At 47.0% G+C, this 13,139-nt stretch overlaps 1 protein-coding gene across 8 annotated transcripts in view; it reads left to right on the top strand.

The window, feature by feature from the left end:
* Positions 1-13,139, top strand: part of SLC2A9 (solute carrier family 2 member 9) — a 232,815-nt gene that overhangs the window by 49,192 nt on the left and 170,484 nt on the right. For all 8 annotated transcript variants that reach the window (XR_009737120.1, XM_061420818.1, XM_061420816.1 and 5 more), the window contains one exon: positions 3,781-3,926. Coding sequence is in view for 7 of the 8 variants with exons in the window: in XM_061420818.1 (XP_061276802.1) it covers positions 3,781-3,926 (146 nt within the window). In the remaining variant the exon portion in view is untranslated. The remainder of the gene's footprint in view (positions 1-3,780; positions 3,927-13,139) is intronic.

The raw sequence follows: 13,139 nt of genomic DNA, 5'->3' as shown, positions 1-13,139 counted from the left end.
GAAGAGCCAACTCATTGGAAAAGACCCTGAGGCTGGGAAAGATTGAAGGCAGAAGAAGGGGGTGACAGAGGATGGGATGCTTGGATGGCATCACCGACTCAACGGACATGAGTTACAGCAAATTCTGGGGGGCAGTGAAGGATAGCAAAGCTTGGCAAGTTGCAGTCCATGGGGTCACAGAGTCAGACAGGACTGAATGAATGAACAATAAGATGCAGATTCAAGATTTGGACAGATGGTCTGGTTTTGAAGTCTCTGCCTGCTCAGGAGGAAGGGTGGTGAGATGGGAGCATCTGAAAGTCCTTTCCTGATGGAGTCCTCTGAAGCCTGTCTTCCTGGAAGTTTTGTATTTTATCCACTTAGCCTCTTTCCTGCTACTTCGCCTGTCTAGCTAGTCTGGGGGAGCTGACACTTACTCATTACACATAACTGGATGGTCTCTGAATTTCCTTAATTAAAAATAAGATGGATTTGAAAAGAGATGCCATTTTTTATAAACCCACATATTCAAGACAAACATCTTTTGGACTTCTTGTCCTGTAAACTTTTCCAAAAGCAGTAGAAAAATGTAAAATCAAGAAGTGGGTGGGGGGAGACACACTCTTTCTGACTCCTGGAACATGGCCTGTTGCTGCTGAGCCAAGATGTAGAAGCTGCATGTCATTTATTCTCACCAGACCCTCTCAAAGCAGAGACTGGAATATGAGGGCACTTAAGGTGAGGCAGTGGGTCAGAAAGAAACGAAAATTGCTGGTCATGAGATGAGTTGCTGTCTTGCTCAAAATACATAATTTAAAGCCAAATGAGAAGCCCAGAGGATTTTCAGGAGGTTGTGCTGCTCTAACTGGGTTCTCAGAGGCAATATTTGGAACCATCACAGAAAATGTCGGACACCTGCCTAAAGTGTCCTATTTCCAGAAGGCTTGGAGCAAAAATAAACACACTATTTTGACACTGCAACAAACACGGTGCAGCATGGATTGGAGGCTGAATCCATGCAGATTGTAAAGTTGAGATCAGGGTGCAAACGTATTTGTAGAAGATTGTGGTGGACAGGCTCCTTCCACCGCCTTCCCAGGGCTGCCCACACTCCCAGAGGTGCAAGCCCACATCTGCTACATTAAGAACTTTCCAGGGGACTTTCCTGGTGGTCCAGTGGCTAAGGCTCCAAACTTGCAATGCAGGGAGCCCGGGTTCAATCCCTGGTCGGGGAACTAGATCCACAAGTCGCAACTAAGAGTTTGCACGCCACAGCTAAAGATCCTGTGTGCTTGCCTCTAGGATCTGGCACAGCAGACAAGTTTTTTTTCTTTTTAAATCTAAGTGGACCTGTGTGGTTCAAGCCCGTGTTGTTCAAGGGTCCACTGTAAATACTGAACAAGATAACTTTCAAAAAGCACTAGATGACACAAGGAACATAAGACTGGACATAAGAGTGATGGGGAGGGGTTGATTTCCAGAGGGAAGGCCTTGTGAGGAGCTGTGGCAATCTCCTGTGGTTGCAGTCACCAAACTGGGGGGCTTAAAAGAGTTCTAGGGGCCAGGAGTCCAAAATCAAGGTATCTGCAGAATTGGTCCCTTCAGGGGCTCTGAGGCTGGAGTCTATTTCACGTTCTCTCCTGGCTTCTGGTGTTGCATTCCCTGGCTTGTGGACCCATCACTCCAGTCTCTGCTCCATCTTCAAGTGCCCCTCTTCCCTTTGTGTCTCCAAGTGTCTTACCACCTGGTAAGGACACCAGTCACTGGGTCGAGGGCCCACCCTAATCCAGTGTGACCTCACCTTAACCTGGCTACGTCTACAAAGGACCCCCTTGGGTCTCATTAGGTCCCATTAACAGGAGGAAGTGAGGCTGAGCTGAGATGGGATGGATAGGAGAGCATCCACCCATGGAGCTGTGAGGACAGAGCACTTGGGAGAAACAGCAGCGAAGCCTGGTGTCCCACGATCAGAATGAACCTGGAGAGCCCTGAAACCTTATGGTTGGAACACCTGGGGGCAAGGGGCAGGAAATATGGTAGGCGATGCGGTCAGAGGTTGAGAGGGTCCACTCAGGTGTGAGAGGTGCTTGGTGCCCGCACCATGGGCCCCGGTTAATCAGCCATCCTTGTTTGTCTAAAACTCGGAATCTTCCCAGGATGCAGAACTTTCAGTGCTAAAGCCAAGATGTTGTCGTTATTTAGTCGCTAAGTTGTGCTGGACTCTTCTGTGATCCTATGGACTGTAGCCCACCAGGCTCCTCTGTCCATGGGATTCCCCAGGCAAGAATACTGGAGCAGGTGGCCATTTCCTCCTCCAAGGGACCTTCCCGACCCAGGGATAGAACCTGTGTTTCATGCCTTGGCAGGCGTATTCTTTACGACTGAGCCACCAGGGAAGCCCTAAAGCCAGGTTGGTCCCTTGCAAGTTGGGATGAGCTGGTCATCGTACAGCAGCTACCTCCTCACCTGTTGAGCCATCAGCATCTCAGTTTTCCATATCACTTCACAACGGACAAGTCAGAAAGGTCTCCATTAATTGACATCATCCGTGTGCCTGGCCCTCCGCTGAGCATCCCCTGGCCGCCAGGGATTCAGTCTGCACAGGTGCCCTGTGAAGGAGGCAGGCTTACTGTCCTTCACCACGATCCGTGCCCCCTCTTTTCCACTAGCCTGGTCATTTCCTTATTAGCTTTTTGTGTTAGTGTCATTAAGTCATGTCTGACTCTTTGCAATCCCGTGGACAGTAGCCTGTCAGGTTCCTCTGTTCATGGGATTCTCCAGGCAAGAATATTTAAGTGGGTAGCCATCCCCTTCTCCAGGTTGATCTTCCTGATCCAGGGATTGAATCCAGGTCTCCTGCATTGAAGGCAGATTCTTTACCATCTGAGCCACCAGGGAAGTGAAGTGAAGTGAAAGTTGCTTGGTCGTGTCCGACTCTTTGCAACCCTAAGGACTACACAGTCCATGGAATTCTCCAGGCCAGAATACTGGAGTGGGTAGCCTTTATCTTCTCCAGGGCATCTTCCCAACCCAGGAGTAGAACCCAGGTCTCCCGCACTGCAGGCAGATTCTTTACCAGCTGAGCTACACGGGAAGCCTGATACACCAGGGAAGTAATGATAATTACCCCTAGAGGGTAGCAATTGTGTCAGGGTGAAGACCTAAGAGTTTCCCAAACGTCCATCCAGTGACCCCACATGAGCCAGATGCTTTGTATGTAGTCTTAGTGTTCCCACCACAATAGGAATAGACAGTTATCATGACCTTTCTTTCACAGATGAGAAAGCAAAGGCCAGGAGAAGCCAGTTTACTTCTAAGGCCACCTAGAGAGGAAAGTGGGGCTGTGGGACTCGAATCCTGCAGGTTCCTCTTATTCGGCTGCTCCTAAGCAACCATGTGCCAAACTGATCTGTGGTCGCTTGATTTTTCCATGAGGACCAGTGATCTCAATACGTGTGTTGGAGATAAAAATTCAAATAGCATTTGATTTATGTCGCCACCTCGGAGATAATGCTGTCTCTTTACACCTTAGGCGTGTTTGCCTTGGGTGCGGAACCAGAAAGTTATCCTGGGCTGAGATGCAATGCATGAGGTGCTCAGCTTATAAACTGGGGCAGCCCTTCACAGGAAGGGTTCCCTGAAGGCTAGAAACTGGTGTGAATCCAACCTAACTTGAAGCATATTGATTGGTGCTGTGGCTACAGCGCTCTTTTTGTTAAGTGCCAAGGGGAAGGAGGTACCGTGACCAGCATCTTCTGGGAAGGAGACAGCTCTGTCACGGCCGCCATGCTTCCTCCACAGGCATCGCCCTCAGCGCGCTCCCCATGTACCTGAGTGAGATCTCGCCCAAGGAGGTGCGCGGCTCTCTGGGGCAGGTGACCGCCATCTTCATCTGCGTCGGCGTCTTCGCGGGGCAACTGCTGGGCCTCCCGGAGCTGCTGGGAAAGGTAAGTGCGGCTTCCCGCCAAACACATTCGCTCTCAGTTCATGTCACCATCCCCGATCCCCGTGTCCCTTGCCAGACGAAGGGCAGTCAGAGGGGAGCCCTTCCTCCAAAACCTTGTCCCTAGCCTCAGAATTCTTGAGCACTCAAGCGTTTCGTTTATTATTGGAGAAAAGTTGTTGCTGAGTTTCTTTGATTGGGTTTGATTATCTTTTTAGAAATAAAGAATATACAAACCAGTTCAAAACGTACAGTATGTAGGAATCCATTCACCCAATGACTGTTGTTAAGAGATTACTTATGTTCATTTAGGCTTTGACTTTGCTTAGATAACTTATATACATGTAGGTTTTTTTTTTTTTTTTTTTTTTTTATGGAATCATGTCATACACTGGGTTGGCTAAAAAGTTCGTTTGGGTTTTCCATAATATCTTATGGAATATTTTCCATAATATTTCCATAAATATTTCCATAATATCTTATGGGAAAACCCAAACGAACTTTTTGGCCAACCCCTCTTGAGAGTCCCCTGGACTGCAAGGAGATCAACCAGTCCATTCTAAAGGAGATCAGCCCTGGGTGTTTTTTGGAGGGAATGATGCTAAAGCTGAAACTCCAGTAGTTTGGCCACCTCATGCAAAGAGTTGACTCATTGGAAAAGACTCTGATGCTGGGAGGGATTGGGGGCAGGAGGAGAAGGGGATGACAGAGGATGAGATGGCTGGATGGCATCACTGATTGGATGGACGTGAGTTTGAGTGAACTCCGGGAGTTGGTGATGGACAGGGAGGTCTGGCGTGCTGCGATTCATGGGGTCACAAAGAGTCGGACACAACTGAGCGACTGAACTGAACTGACTGAATACATTGTTCTGCTACTTGCTGTCTTCACTTAATATATTTTGGGCATCTTTCCAGTGTTTGGCTCAGCTCTACCTCACTCCTGAGTCTTTCTTACCCATGTGCTTAGTTGCTCAGCTGTGTCTGACTCTTTGTGACCCATGGACTATAGCCCACCAGGCTCCTCGATCCATGAGATTGTTTTCCAGGTAAGAATACTGGAATGGGTTACCATTTCGTCCTCCAGGGGATCTTCCTGACCCAAGAATCGAATGCACAACTCCTGTGTCTCCTGCATGGCAGGCGGATTCTTTACCACTGATCCATTGGCAAATATGTATTGTAAAAGCACCAGATTCTAGCAATCGTTCAGAGAGCTGAATCACTCTTAAATTGCTAGTGAGAATGTGAAATGACATGGCCATTAAGGAAAAAGCATTTGGTAGTTTCTCAAAAGCTAAAAATTCCTTTACCATACCTCCTATCAATTGTGCTAGCAGGCATTTATCCCAGGGAAATTCAAATTAGGCTTGTACAAAAATATATACACAAATGCTTACTGCAGCTTTTTTTTTTTTTTTTGTAATGGCAAAAAATAGAAAGAATATAGAATTCTTTCCCACATTCATATCTAATTGCACAGTCTTTGGTGGTTGGCTTTCAGTTTTGGAAGCAGGAAGGCCTGACTTTAAATCCCAGCACAACCATGTACTTGCTGCGTGGCCTCAGCAAGGAGGAACACCTCGCCCAGGTTGGGGTGGGGATGCGTGTGATCAAGGGGAGCTGCCCAGAAGAGGTGGCCTCTAAACTGAGCCCTGAAGGGTGAGCAGTTAGGCAGGTGATGCAGGGGTTTGGAGAGAAGACCCTGAAGAGAAAGGGAATAACTAAAGAAAAGGCCCTGAGATGGGAATGGCGCTATGAGAGACCTGGGAGCGGCTCGGAGGCTGAGAGAAGACTGGGCACGGGGAATGTGAGAGGCAAGGCACCTGTTCTGGAGCTGCAGTGGGCTTCCTCCTGGGGCAGTACGGAGCCCTGGGCGACACTAGAGCAGGGGAGTGACCCAGCCAGACCTGAGTGAGAAGCTGGCTCTGGGAAAATAGGGGGCAGGTGTGGGCTAGAGGGGGAGGAGTCAGAGGATGGAGAGTGACCTAGCTGGGACTTGCTGTTGGCCAGGGAAGGATGAGGTGGGAACTGAAACAGTTGCCCGGAGGAGCGAGAGGAGGGGCGATGGAATCTACAGCCTTGCTGCCTGAGTGTCCGGGGAGGATGAGGGAGGGAGAATGGTGAAGATGCCTCCTAAGGAAGCAGAGTCATCCCCTTCCCCCTTCCCCAAGAGGACCAGGAGGGAGGAGAATAAACCATGGCTGAAGGTCAGTGTTGAATGGCCACCACTTCTGGCCATTTGAACAGAGGAGGGCTGACCAACCCTGCCCTGGGCTGCCCCCAGCAGGAGGCAGGCGGCAACCGAAACAAACCTAACAAACGCTCATATCAATGGTGCTTGAGTAAAGCACATCTTTAATGCCGTTCATACCCGACAGTTGCTTTGTGAGTGGCTCATATCTATAGGTGTGGAAACATGAGCTGAGAGAGGTAAGGGGTAGAACTAACTAGTAAAAAAAAATTGTTGGAGCTGAAGCCAGAACCTGGATCTGCCTGCCTGCACTCCCACATGTGGGGTGCATCCTACACAGTCCAGATGGGACCCTCTGGATTCTCTGGGAGTGTGACTAAGACTCGGACTCCAGTTACGCCCTGTGGACCCTTTCCCTACGTCACCTGCTGGGTGTCCTGCTTGTGTGCGTGTGTGCTAAGTCGCTTCAGTTGTGTCCAACTCTTTGCAACCCCATGGACTGTTAACCTGCCAGAATCCTCTGTCCATGAGATTGCCCAGGCAAGAATACTGGAGTGGGTTGCCATTCCCTTCTCCAGAGGATCTTCCCGACAGAGAGGTCGAACTCGCTCCTCCTGAGGCTCCTGCATTGCAGGTGGATTCTTTACCGCTGAGCCACTAGGGAAGCCCGGGTGTCCTACGCTTCAACTCGATTCTGACACTATCTACCCAGACACAGTGTCAGAGTCTACAGGTCTTAAGATCTCAGTCCCACCAGACTGAACCTGCTTCAGATGCTCATCTCAAGTCCAGGTCTTTACCTGTGCTTCTGACCTACAGGCTATAAATCAGAGGTTCCCAGGACCCCTCCTTGGGTTCAATTAATTTGCAAAAGTGGCTCACAGAATTCAGGAAACCAGTTTACTTATTCCATAATGGTTTATTATAAGAGGATGTAACTCAAGAATGGCCAGATGGAAGAGCTGCCTAGGGCAAGGTGTAGGGAAAGGGTATGAGGCTTCCATGTTTTAAAAATATGTTCACCAACCAGAAAGCCTTTCAAATCCCATCCTCTTGGGTTTTAACGGAGGTTTCACTATAGACATGATTGATTAAACCTTGGTCATTGGCATTGAACTCAATCTCTAGCCTCTCTCCCCTCCCAGATGTCTAGAGGGTGGGACCAAAAGTTCCAACTTTCTAATTAATTGGTTGATTCACCTGGCAACAAGCCCCCATCTTTAGGTGTAGTCCAAAAGTAACCTCACTGACATAAACTCATCAATTAGGAAATACCAAGGGTTTTAGGAGCTTGGTGCCAGAACCACAGGACTTCCTTGGTGTCAGTGGTCAAGAAGCTGTCTACTGATGCCGAAGACTTGGGTTGACCCCTGAGTCAGGAAGATCCTCTGAAGAAGAAAATAGCATCCCACTCCAGTATTCTTGTCTGGGAAATTACATGGACAGAGAAGCCTGGCAGGTTACAGTGGGGTCACAAAAGGTCAGATGCAACTTAGTAACTGAGGACACACACCCCAGAACCAGGACAAGGACCACAGGGGTCTTAGTCCTTTGGGGGCTGCTATATGGGCTTCCCCAGTTGCTCAGATGGTAAATAATCTGCCTGCAATACAAAAGACATGGATTTGATCCCTGGGTCTGGAAGATCCCTTGGAGGAAGAAATGGCAACCCAGTCCAGTATTCTTGCCTGGAGAACTCCATGGACAGAGGAGTCTGGCAGGCTACAGTCCATGGGGTCACAAAGAGTCAGACACGACTGAGTGACTGACAAAAATAACAACAAAAATACCATAGACTAGTGACTTATAAACAGCAGAAACTTATTTCTCACAGTTCTGGAGGCTAGAAGTCCAAGATCAAGGTGGCCACATGGTCAGTTTCTGGCGAGGGGCTCATCCTGCCTTGTACCCACAGCCACAATCTCACTGTGTCCTCACATTGGGGAGAGAGGTCATCTCTTGCGTGTCTTCCTCTAAAGGCATTAATCCCATTCATGAGGGCTCCATCCTCATGACCTGATCACCTCCCAAAGGCCCCACTTCCTAATGTTATAATCCTGGGGGTGAGGATTCCAACATATGAATCTGACAGGGTCTCATTCAGTCCAGAGCAGGTCTCAGCTCTTTCTTGAGCCTCTATCTTCTCTTTTCCTTCACTCATCCATTCACTCACTCCGTGCACTTGCTAATCACTCAGTTGGGTGCTGGAGCTGCTTTGATGGTAAACATGAGCCAGGTACAGTCTGTACCTTCATCTTGCTCACCGTCTGCAGGGACTGTGTGACCTTGGACAGGTCACCCACCTCCATGAGCCAGTGTCCTCCTTGGGGAGGAATGCTCATAAGTCCCAAATCCCCAAGCTCCACTCCAGCCTAAATTTCTCCAAGGGGACATCTCTGGCAGACAGTGACCAGTTCAGCATGTCCCCAGAATGAACACCTTACGCATACCCATCCACACTGTTATTTCCGCTTGTTTCTGCTTTGTCCTATAGTAGGTCATGTCTTATTGATGTGTATGTATACTAAGCCCAGTGGTTTCAAGTTGATTCACTCATTCAGAAAATATTTAGAAAGCTTCTGCTCTGGGACAGGTGTTGGGCTGGTGGCTGTTGGTTATGAGCTGAGGATTTCAGACTACTCCCTGCCCTTGGGGAGCTTACAGGAAAGACAGTTAACCAGTGATCAGCATGATGGGGTAAAAGTAGGGCATTGTCCTAGAATAGGGGGTCCGAGATGGTTTTCTGGCGGAAATGACACTCAAACTCATGCCTTGAGGATGAATAGGATTTATCCAGATGGGGAAGTGGTGGAGAGAGAGAAAGAGGGAAAGAAGCAGAGTTGGGAAGGGTGTTCCAGGTGGAGGGAACAGTATAAGTGAAGGCCCTGGCATTTGTTGAGAGGCAGAAACCCTAGGGGAACTGGAGCACCTAGAGGGAGAGGGAGGAGCTGCTGGAAAGGCAACACACCTGAACAGTGAGTATAGTGAAGGGTGAGCAAGATGAGGAGGCTCAGAGGAGACTGTAGACCTGTCCAGTGAGGGTAGACAGGTACTGCTACTATTTCCCCGACAGGTACTTGACTGTCTCTTGTGTGTGTTAGTCGCTCAGTCATGTCCGACTCTTCATGACCCTATGGACTGTAGCCCGCCAGGCTCCTCTGTCCATGGAATTTACCAGACAAGAATATTGCAGTTGGTAGCCATTCCCTTCTACAGGGTATCCTCCCAACCCAGGGATGGAACCCAGGTCTCCTGTATTACAGGTAGAATCTTTACCATCTGAGCCACCAGGAAAACCTCTACTTGACTAAGGTCATAGCATTTACAGTGAAAGTCACTCAGTCCTGTCTGACTCTTTGTGACCCCATGGACTATACAATCCATGGAATTCTCCAAGCCAGAATACTGAAGTGTGTAGCCTTTCCCTTCTCCAGGGGATCTTCCCAACCCAGGGATCAAACCCAGGTCTCTCGCATTGCAGGCGGATTCTTTACCAGCTGAGTCATATCCAATTTTCAAGAGAAGCTAGAAGTCTGAATTTTTATGTCACATTTCTTAATTTTTAAATAACTGAAAATTGTTTGGGTTTGGGTCAGCCTGTGGGCCATTTTTCACATACTTTGATGGGGACTTGTGTGCCTATGGAGGTTTATCTTTGTCGAAGAGTAATGAGAAATCCTTGACAGGTTGAAGTAAGGCAATGACAGAATAAGATGAGCACTTAAAAGACTTTTGGGGAAAGGACTGGATCCCAACAAAGCCCAGGGAAATTGCACTGGTCCAGAGGAGAGATGCTGGGAGCTTGGATTAGAGTGATAGCGGTAGGCAAGGAATGGGTGGATGAGATGGCTTAGACAGTGATGGGATGTAGGGCCTGAGGGAAGAGGAGTCAAGGATAATTCCGGGTTCTGGCATATCCCTCAGGTAGCATGGCAGTAGCAGATGCTAAGATAGGGAGCCCTGGAGGAGAAGAACTTTGCAGGGATTCATTGAAATGAATTGCCCAAGTCACAGAGCAACTTAAAAGCAGAACTGATTCAAAACCCAAATATCTGGGCTCCCAGGAGGGGGTTGTCTCTCCTGGCAGCAGCAAAGCTCAAAAGCACGATTCTGGCCAAGGAGCACAGTACCCACACCCACTTTCTGATCCCAAGCCAGCTGAGAAGGTAATGCTATTCATCCTTGTAGACTGTCTTTTCCTATCAGATTGGATTTATTTCAGATAGTCTTGGAGGATATGTGAGTAACTCAGTGAATGTCTTTTTTGTTGTTTTTTTCATATTCATGCTCAGGGAAGACGGATTTGGGGCTTCTAATACAGGAAAGGATGTCAAATGGGAAATTTTCTTTCATCTCTTTGGGGATTTGAAATACTCCAGCCAAGTGAGAGCCACAGTTATTTCAGTAAGTGTCAGCATTTCATTTTCTCTATTTTAATAGAATTTCATTTACCTTCAAAGAGACAACCGAGTTTCTAAAAGAGAATTAGAGAGAAAAGCTGTGCTTCAATGCAGGCAATTGCTCTGAAAGGCAGAGGCTGGAGGAAGTAGCAAGAAGGCTTTTAGAACAGATGCCAGAAGGCAAGAGAGGGAAATAAATGTAGGAATTAATGCTGGTGCCTTGAAGTTAATCAAAGATGCATCATAAAACACTGTGGGATTGAACATTTATGTGACATTTTATAGTTTCAAAAAATATTTCAAAAAGCATATTAATTAGCTATTTCTCCTAAAATGATAAAGAAAGGAACTGAGATAAAAATTGTAGGCAGAAGTGTGAGGAGATACAGGAACAGCTTCAGGTCATGAATTAATGGTTTCATATGTGTGGGAGAGCATTCGATCGGTTGAGGATCCGGCTGAAAGGTGGTTGTTGAATCACGCGAATACACTGGGATTCTTGGCCCCCGGAGGAGAATTCAATCCGGGGCCAGAGACAAGGCTTGATCGCTCAGGGCTTTTGTGTAATAAAGTTTTATTAAAGTATAAAGGAGATAGAGAAAGCTTCTGACATAGGCATCAGAAGGGGGCAGAAAGAGTACCCCCCTGCTAGTCTTCAGCTGGATGTTAAATAGTCACTAGCAGTCTATTAATGAAAGAAAGGAATGTCTTAAAATTCAGAATGGCACCAGGCCCCTCACCCATAAGATGCATTTTGGGATAACCTTGGCACCAAATGGTTTATCCTGGGCCATAAAATGATTAACTTGAATCTTGAAGAAGGGCAGACCACCATACAAATAGTTTCATTTACATAGATTAGGGGAACAATATCTGAGAATAACATACTGGTTTGTCAAGTAGGTTCTGGGCCAAGAGGCGGAACCGACTTGGAGACAGAGTTTGGGGTAAAGGCATAGCACATTAGCATAGCTTAAGATGGACATTTCCATAAGAAAAAGGCATTGGTTATCTCTAGGCGAAACCAGGTGTCATTATGGCAACACAGTATTTTAAGAGAAACCTCCCTTTAAATTTGTATAGAGAAGGAAAAAATATTGCTAGTTTGTTTCCTCCTGCCGCTTAAGAGAGAGAAAAATGTCTGACACTTGCAGGCTATTTCCTCCATTTGGAGACCCTTGGCCTTCCTGCCTGTTACCCTCTCATTTTCATCTGACTCCAGTCCCCAGGTCCTGGTCTACAAAGACTGTGAAAAGTTTGTCCTTTCTTCCTCCTTGAGAATTCCAGACCCCTCTCTCCTTGGGGACCCCTAGATTTCCTATCAAACTGCCTAGGAAATGACTGTCTCATTCCCCCCTTTTCTTTTAGGAGAATTATGTTGCCTAGGGAAAAGGGGCGTCGTTCTCATTCCATAACTACTTCCGAGCTGACAAGGGGCGTTGTCCCTAAAGTGGTGAGGCAACATATTCTCCTAATCCTCATATTGAGGATATCTGATCCAGGGGCCCCAAATAGTAGCTGGAGGAAGCTACAGCAGTAGCAGGAGTTTGAGCAACCATTTGTAATTTAAAAGCTTTCATGTGGCTAGAAACAAATCCAGTTATACAATTACAGATGCAGGGAGCAAACAGCAAGAACAAAACAACCAGAATTATTGTAATTAAGATAGTTGTCCACCATGGGGAACTAGTTAACGTTTCCCAAAGTGAAGCAATTGAGGCTTCAGGAGTGTCCATGGCCCTAATCATCTTGTTCATGTGGTTAGTAAAATGAGTAACATTCGTGTTCATATCAGGTATATATGTACAGCATTGGGTATGAATAATGGCACAAGTTCCTCCCTGTGCAGCTGTCAGAATATCTAGAGCCAATCTGTTTTGTAAAACCACCTTTCTAATTTGTGCTTGTTCAGCATTAAGAGCTGAAATAGCCTTTTGAGAATCTTGTAATGCCTGTTGAGTAAAATTAGTCAAAGCATCCACTCGTAACATAACATCTGTAGTTCCCAAAGAGGGAACAAACGCTGCAGCCAAATAATCATACCAATAAAATACAGACCTTGCCCACCGAGTTTTAAGGTGGGGTAAATTAGCAGGCTTTTCTGGAAGCTCTGAAAATATAAAGCCATGAGTAAAGGCTAGACCCAGGGTGCATCTCTCTATCCAACCAGGGGGGAGCCATGCTCATAGGTAAGAGCCACATATCCAATAAGTCCCGTTTGGAGCAAGCCAGCGCAACTGAGATATCCAGTCCCAATTCGTGCCTGGCCAGACAAAGGGAGAACCTGAACTGGGATTGGAAAACACGGGAATGATTACATTGCATGTTTCCTGAGACAAATATCCCACTTGTTTCCAATCATTGTAATTAAGTTGTTGGCTAACTTTTGGGGACAGCTCTGTTTGTTCCCAGCATACAGAGGCAGTAGATATTAAACGTCCTTTTTCAGGAGTTAGCCATGTAACCTCATCCCATGTTTGATAAACGTCAGGTAAAAAACCATTAGATCTAGACCTATTTATCTTATATGTAGCAAAATAGTCATTGAACCGAGCAATGTATAATCAAAATTAAAAGTCACATTATGTCCATAGTTAGAGTACAAAGCGTTGCACCAGTCCATT

The sequence above is a fragment of the Bos javanicus genome, chromosome 6 (assembly GCF_032452875.1).
Source record: "Bos javanicus breed banteng chromosome 6, ARS-OSU_banteng_1.0, whole genome shotgun sequence".
NCBI lineage: Eukaryota > Metazoa > Chordata > Mammalia > Artiodactyla > Bovidae > Bos > Bos javanicus.
This window is presented reverse-complemented; position numbering and strand designations above follow the sequence as displayed.